Source organism: Oncorhynchus nerka, linkage group LG28, assembly GCF_034236695.1.
Source record: "Oncorhynchus nerka isolate Pitt River linkage group LG28, Oner_Uvic_2.0, whole genome shotgun sequence".
Taxonomy (NCBI): domain Eukaryota; kingdom Metazoa; phylum Chordata; class Actinopteri; order Salmoniformes; family Salmonidae; genus Oncorhynchus; species Oncorhynchus nerka.
This window is the reverse complement of record NC_088423.1, coordinates 62,654,145-62,661,917: the sequence shown is the minus strand read 5'-3', so window position 1 is coordinate 62,661,917 and position 7,773 is coordinate 62,654,145. Positions and strand designations below refer to the sequence as shown.

The 7,773-nt window shown below is 40.5% G+C and overlaps 1 protein-coding gene across 1 annotated transcript; it reads right to left on the bottom strand.

The window, feature by feature from the left end:
• Positions 1-1,305: 1,305 nt before the first annotated feature.
• LOC115112796 (fibroblast growth factor 3-like) lies at positions 1,306-6,275 on the bottom strand. The gene is made up of 3 exons (XM_029639800.2): positions 5,900-6,275; positions 4,441-4,544; positions 1,306-3,822 (listed from the first exon to the last, which is right to left on the bottom strand). The coding sequence occupies exons 1-3, from the start codon at positions 6,174-6,176 to the stop codon at positions 3,436-3,438; spliced, it is 768 nt and encodes a 255-aa protein (XP_029495660.1). The 5' UTR covers positions 6,177-6,275; the 3' UTR covers positions 1,306-3,435.
• Positions 6,276-7,773: the final 1,498 nt, after the last annotated feature.

Sequence of the window (7,773 nt, the reverse complement as noted above, 5' to 3'; positions counted from 1 at the left end):
ATGTGGGAACTCCTTCAAGACTGTTGGAAAAGCATTCCATGTGAAGCTGGTTGAGAGAATACCAAGAGTGTGCAAAGCTGTCATCAAGGCAAAGGCTGGCTATTTTGAAAAATCTCCTTGTAAAAAATATATTTGGATTTGTTTAACACTTTTTTGGTTACTACCTGATTCCATATGTGTTATTTCATCGTTTTGATGTCTTCACTATTATTCTACAATGTAGAAAATAGTTTAAAAAATAAAGAAAAACCCTTGAATGAGTAGGTGTGTCCTAACCTTTGACTGGGACTGTAATTCATGTCTAATGCTCTCCTGGGAAATAGCATATGTTTTCGTTAGCCAGCGGATATAAGGCTACATCAGAATGTATATTTTATTTTCTGGCTGATAAATGCATATCTTTGTAGGGTGACCGCTTAGCCTAGGCCCTAGTCATCAGGCTATTTAGATGAAGATATGATGTTTTGTCCTGTGAGATTAGACGAGAATAAGACAGCGGTCGGGGAAACACAAAGGCTAATTCAATACTTCCACTTATCAAAAGTCCCACATTCCGGTTAAGTAATATTAGAGTTTGTCATTCATAACAAACTATAGCAACATGTTACACTTTCTATGACACAGTTTCTTTTTCAGGAGGGATTGCCTTGTTTATTGGATCTGAGGCTTTGGTCGTTTTTGGGAAAAAAAGCAGAATGTCTCGGGCGACACAGCTTCCCAGGTTCCCCTAGAGACGCTCTATTGTCATGCTCAGGAAGCTTTCAGACCCTCAAGGTATAGGATAACACTTCTTTATATGCTCCTATAGATTTAGCAATACACAGTTAGTGGGTGGTTGCAAGGTTCAGTTTTTCATATAAACTTGAATTAAACATTCAATGACAGTGCTTGCAATTAAAAACATGTTATTGTATCCCTAACACTTTCTCTGTCATTAAAACGGGTGCAGTCACTCTGAATGAGTGGGAAGGGTAGAGTACAGCATAGAAGGGATTGGTTCCCCTGAGAGAGTTCCATTCTGCTGGAAGGCCATGAGAGCCATTTTACTTCAGTGGGATTACACTATTGGGTTTGATGAAGGCTAAGCACAAAGTCATGGTACTTGGAAATAAAGAAACAACCATTCAGCTTTTAAAATGTCAATTTTGCCATCATTAGCCTGTGTTATTTTGAAACTGTGTAATAATCACCTCACCTTGACAGAGGTAACTCAGACGCTAACATTAGACCTTAACCCCAAGAAGCCTTTTTTTAAACACAACGTTCACAGGTTAAAAATGTCCATATGACATTAATTAAAACAAATACTCAATAGTTTATTGTTTACATGTTACAGTGTTCACTATAGCCTCATGACTCAACATTCACCATAAAATAATTGATTGGTGGTGAAATGAAAATCATGACAATTACATATTTGTGTTAACATAGAGTGGAACGAAGCTGTGTCCCCCATGCTCTGAACAGAATGGCAATCTATGAGCAACATGGAAGGCCAAAGCTAGGCCTAATTGGTGTAGGAACAGTGGTGTCAAAACTCAAAACTGAGTTTATCCCAACATGGGTTGAAGTACAAAACGTGGTCATGGGCAGGACAAAATGGAGTCAGTTGAGTGTGATCTCATGCCCAAAAATGGAAAAAGAGGATTTGATAAGTAAATGTAATGTATTTTGTCTGTTCAGTTGCACTAGCCAGTTACACCAATTAACAAAACGAAGTAATGTTTGACAATTTGTTTTGACAATATCTCTTGTTACCATACATTTGAGTGAGGGGTACGCCTGGTTGGTTAAAACAAAGTAAAAAATAATAACATTGGTAAATGTAGAAACAATCTCATCAATAATTTAAAAAACACAGGTACCAAATAAATATTCATATCATTGGCAATATACAAAGTACTTCTCGCAGTTTACAGACAGTACACTATCACATCATAAGTACATTTCAAAATAATAGTGTTCCCATGTTTTTATTTGTTTTCTTTTTTATGTTAGTTTGAAAAAGTGCTTTGCTGTATTTCTGTTTCTCTGGAGCATACCACCTCCTTGGCATCTGTAAGCACTTGAATGATGGAGCATACCACCTCCTTGGCATCTGTAAGCACTTGAATGATGGAGCATACCACCTCCTTGGCATCTGTAAGCACTTGAATGATGGAGCATACCACCTCCTTGGCATCTGTAAGCACTTGAATGATGGAGCATACCACCTCCTTGGCATCTGTAAGCACTTGAATGATGGAGCATACCACCTCCTTGGCATCTGTAAGCACTTGAATGATGGAGCATACCACCTCCTTGGCATTTGTAAGCACTTGAATGATGGAGCATACCACCTCCTTGGCATCTGTAAGCACTTGAATGATGGAGCATACCACCTCCTTGGCATCTGTAAGCACTTGAATGATGGAGCATACCACCTACTTGGTCTCTGTAAGCACTTGAATGATGGAGCATACCACCTACTTGGTCTCTGTAAGCACTTGAATGATGGAGCATACCACCTACTTGGACATTGTAAGCACTTGAATGATGGCGCATACCACCTACTTGGTCTCTGTAAGCACTTGAATGATGGCGCATACCACCTACTTGGTCTCTGTAAGCACTTGAATGATGGCGCATACCACCTACTTGGTCTCTGTAAGCACTTGAATGATGGCGCATACCACCTACTTGGTCTCTGTAAGCACTTGAATGATGTCCAGTTCTTACTTGAACTTAAAGCTGCTGATAAATGTAACGGATATGAAAAATAACTGTACACATATATACATGCATTTTGCACACAATGTATATAGACTCTCTTTCTTTTCTACTGTGTTATTGACTTGTTAATTGTTTACTCCATGTGTAACTATGTGTTGTCTGTTCACACTGCTATGCTTTATCTTGGCCAGGTCGCAGTTGCAAATGAGAACTTGTTCTCAACTAGCCTACCTGGTTAAATAAAGGTGAAATTTAAAAAAACATTTTTTAATTCTGATCTTTAAAAAGTTCCACAAGAACACAAAAATAACTTGTCTTCTTCCAGGTAATACGACAGTAAGAAGATATCCAGCTGTGTTGACTTTAGTCACATTCACACGTGTATGTACAAAACAAACACCAAACCTATCATCCTTTCATACTTGTGTAGTGGTAGATTTAACTTTAGATGTATGTGCCTGACTCGAATTCCCAGGCAAATCTTGTGTTGGTATTGCAATAGTTGTGGGGGATGGTTCGAGTTGCATGTATCTCAAGCAAGGATTATGGCGGGAGCTTGTACAATGAAGTATAGCTTGCTGCCACTGACTGATCCAAGTGAAATTTTCTCCTTCTAAAAACAGATATTTCAGTAAGTCCGTTTTTGGTCATTTTCATGTGCCGTGAACTGGTGCTCCTCAGCGGAGAAATAGGGCCCACTGCTCAGGCAGTGGCGAGTGTCAGTCAGTCACCAGGCCTCTTGGTTCTGCCCTTTCTGCCACGGGCCCGGTGTCTCCGTCTCCGGTGCTCAGCCCGGCCCATAGTGGGACTCTGCTGTCCAGCTGGAGGCCTCTGGCTGTCACGGAGCTTTCGCACCATCTCATGGTCCTTATTGCCTAGCACTCGAGGCAGGAAAAGGGAGGCTTTGTCAGTGCTGCGTGTCTTAAAGCCCCTCCTTGGCCGGCCTTTCCCATTGATGGACACATACCACTGCCGCTTGGCACTGGCTCGTCGTTTGCCACTGCCACCCACTGCAGGGGGCTGCAGGGTGGAGTGGTGTCGTGAAGCATATGTGTTGTAGCCCAGCTCATGAATCCGCTCCAGGAACTCACACTCCTGGTTGAACACATCCTGAAAGATAACACAATGTCAATCAACCTTTCATCATTGTCAATCAGTCCTTTCATTAATCATTTCATTAATGACATTGGACCAATACACACATAGACGTGAATCTATGAGATCACAATTTCACATGAAAGCTATTCAAATAGGCCTCCTTGATTCACTGACATCTACATCCACACACACACACACACACTTTGTTTTGCTATCCTTGTGAGGACCAAACAATTTATTCCGATTCAAAATAATATTTTCCCTAACCCTAAACCTAAAATAGCATTTTTCCTTGTGGGGACCAGCAAAATGTGAGGACTTCTGGGCCCCACAAAGATAGTAAAACCAAACACAGGCACCCACACAAACACATTCCATGTGATTGATCATAATGCCTTGCATTGATGATAGGTTGCTTCAAACTCTTGAGAACTAGAGCAGTGACCAATTAGTTGGAGCAGTCGCACAAGCCTCATATAAGATATGTTGTTTAGGGAAATCCCTCCAGTTTGGTGCAGTTTTACGCAAGATAAACAGCCCAATGGGATAGATGGAATCAAATAGCGCTCCTTGTTACCCGAATCCTCTTAATGAATATCTAGGTATCTTGGCAAATGTGACAACACTTACCGAGGCGTATAGACGTCCTTTATCATTCATGGCCAGATACCTCCCGGAAAATATCCCCTTTATCGCTACCACTCCAACATCCACTGCTGTGATCTCCATGATGCCTGAGAAGACGAGACCAAATGTTATGCATTAATACATTCTGAATAACATTTGCATCGAGGCTATAGTAGACTATAGGAGTAGTAGTAGCAGTACTGTCCTTCATGACGCTATCATTTGGATGACGTGTAGAGGCTTCGGCGTTCTCGGACTCCATTACGCACAAAAACACTGGACGATATCATGATAATAAACGTTATGCGTTTTGGTTAAGTGTCGGGTGTAGAAACACAACGTATATGAAATGTTTTTTTTTTTTTTTTAAATAGCTTGACTGCGTATCTTTTATTTTTGGGGGGGTATGTAAATGTCATCACAAAAGTCCATTTTCTCACAAATAACTTTGATAAATTAAGATCTAATTGGATGTTTAGAAGTTGTAAGATTAAAAAATATTACATTTGGGTTTATTTGCTCTATCGTCACCCATTGATTAGTCTATGTAGGGTATTCAGTGGTTTCGGATAATCGTCATTGATTGGATAAATACATCCGCTACGACCCATCTTTTGTGTCTCTCATTGTCTGTTAATTATGATGTTCATATGTAAATAGGCCTCAATTTAGTGTTTGGGTTTGGCTAATGGGCGCTCTATTGCCTGATACGTGACTATGCCTAAGTGTTTAAATACTACAGTTAATAAGTGTCCTCTGGTCACGTTTTCAAAGATATACAAACATTATTTACACTGCCCAAGTCAAATATGCAAGAGGAAACCATTCAGTATACCAATTATCCGTAATTGTGACCCTGATGAAGTAGCCTGGGGGGGCAGTTTATGTGTGGAACAGTGGGAAGTGATCAGTTTGGTATATATTGCATCACATGTATGACAGCTTACCTACCGGTGTTGTCATCTATATGATCTACTGCACCCCATAGGCGAATACTGTTTTATAAAGAGCATGCCTGACCTAATGCAGCTATGAATGAAAATGTAGTCCAAATCGCATGGAATGATACTTCCAGCGCCACACAATTAACACATAAATGATTAAATTCAACAGATATTTCCGTTATAATTACGTTTTTCAAATGCTTATGAAACAAACAGTGTTCTTTAACCACATGAACTCTTCAATATAAAACAAAATATATACGCTCTTAGAAAAAAAGGTTCTGGATAGAAACAGGATTGCGTGCGTCATATATTATGGTACCCCTAAAGGTTCTATATAGAACCCTTTTAACGCCGGAGGTTCTTCACTCAACCAAAATTGGTTCTTGGAAGAACCTTAAGGGGTGTCATATGTAAAGCAAGCATATAACCATGTTTGGTTCTACCCATAACCTTTTTTTCTACGCGTAGGCTACACATATAAAGGAAATACAAAATGTATTATAGCCTATACTTACTAAATTGGTTGTTTTCCTCAAGAGAACCGTCTATTTTCCCGCTTGGGTGTATTTGCAAATGATATTTAGTTGCACAGTAAAGTTTTCTGCATCTTGGTGCTCCTCCGAGGTGCTCGTAGACTCCACCGCGTCCCCCAGCATCTCTCCGCTGCCTTGGGTCACACGCCTGGCCCCTGGCACAAGGCGCCCCTGAAGTCCTAGCAAGCCTCGGAGACAGATAATCCTGCTTGCTTTGGTCCAAGAAACTCAGCAACAACAGGAACTGAATTATAACCATTGTGGCATGGCTGTATATCGTAAGATTCTGACAAGAATGGATAGAAATGGCCTCCGGGGTCCCATTAAAGAGTTGGCGTATGCCTTTGCCGTAGTGGTGGCAAAACGTAATGATCCTGCCCACGAAACATTGGCACGCAGATGTGTTCCTCTGCCGTCTTTTTATCTGAAGTGATCTGGTGGAGCCGTGGTCGATTAGGGCCGGTGCGTTGACAACAGTGTGGTCTCGTCGTGGCGGTTATCGTCTCCTTTGCTCTCCCTACAGTGGACTGTAAAAAGTTCTGGATCCTACAAGGAGCCTATCGTGAGATTTCGCTGATCGACAGCGTCCACAGATCTAAAAGAACCTTCCAGTGACAATAGCCTGAACTCCGACCAATTGATACAAAGGAAAGGGGGAGGCAAGGTATCAGCCTTGCGTGAATCAAGAGAGTGCAGCGTGGATAAAATTACACAGCTTTACACACAGTGGCTTATTGCGGAAAACCGCATCGCAAAGAGCGAGCCATCTGATGGCAGTTTCCCTCTGAACTCCTCTTTTGAAATATCCCAAAGACCAAATGATGCACTGTGGTTTAAGACATGCGCGCCTATCCAAGTGCCCTATCAATTCAGTTTAACAGGTGAAGGTAGGAGTCTTAAACAAAACAAAACATTTGGTTCGTGGCTCAAAGATAGGGTTATTGGAAACATCTGCAAACTTTTATATAATTTAAATGATCCTAACCAAGCACTCCCAGGGATCAGGAAACCAACTTTTAGGGTTTAGTTTCTTTCGCCTATTTAGGTCCATATTAAAATAGTTTCTCATATAATATTATAATATTAGTCTACCGGTTGTCTAAGTGGTTTGATAGATTACATGTAACTGAGCATTTCAGAGCATTTCATTTGTTTGCCCAGGCCTTCGGTTTGTGTAAATTATTGTCATAATGATGTTACATTTCAGACTTTTTCCTATTGGATTTTGATCAGATAATCTAACCAGCCTAAAATATATGAGGTGTTTCCACTATCACACTCTCAAATAGTTGAAATGTATTTATTTAAATATTAATTTCAGTCATTTTTGGGTGGTCCAAATATCTCAAGTGACTGTCCTACCAATGTATTAACGCTAGCAGGTGTCATTAAAGATTACGAAATCAATATATTATTATAAGCTTTAGTATTTTATCATTTTCCCGAATCTTTCTTTTGTTGTGATCGTTTCACAACGGAAACTTCAAGCAATGTGCCTCTGATGGAGAGCATCGCCTATCTCCAATTAAGGCATGAAACGCACGAGGACGGATCGTGGCAAGCCACAGAATAACTTTAGGGATTCTTCCTTTTGTCACAGACGGGTATCCTCAGAACTTCATATCACTGCCATCCCGGAGAGCAAACCGTTAAATTCACTACTGACCTAAAACTATCGACTTGTTTTTCTATAATCAAAAGATGAAAAGTTTATTCGCCATGATACATTTCCAGCATATTTGAACAAGCAGAGAAGCACCATTATTGGCATTAAGCCAATGTTTGAGTCCCCAGTGCAGTCCACAATTGTATTGTCTCCTCCTGCACAATATGCGCATTCATTCCTCTGTCTGAGA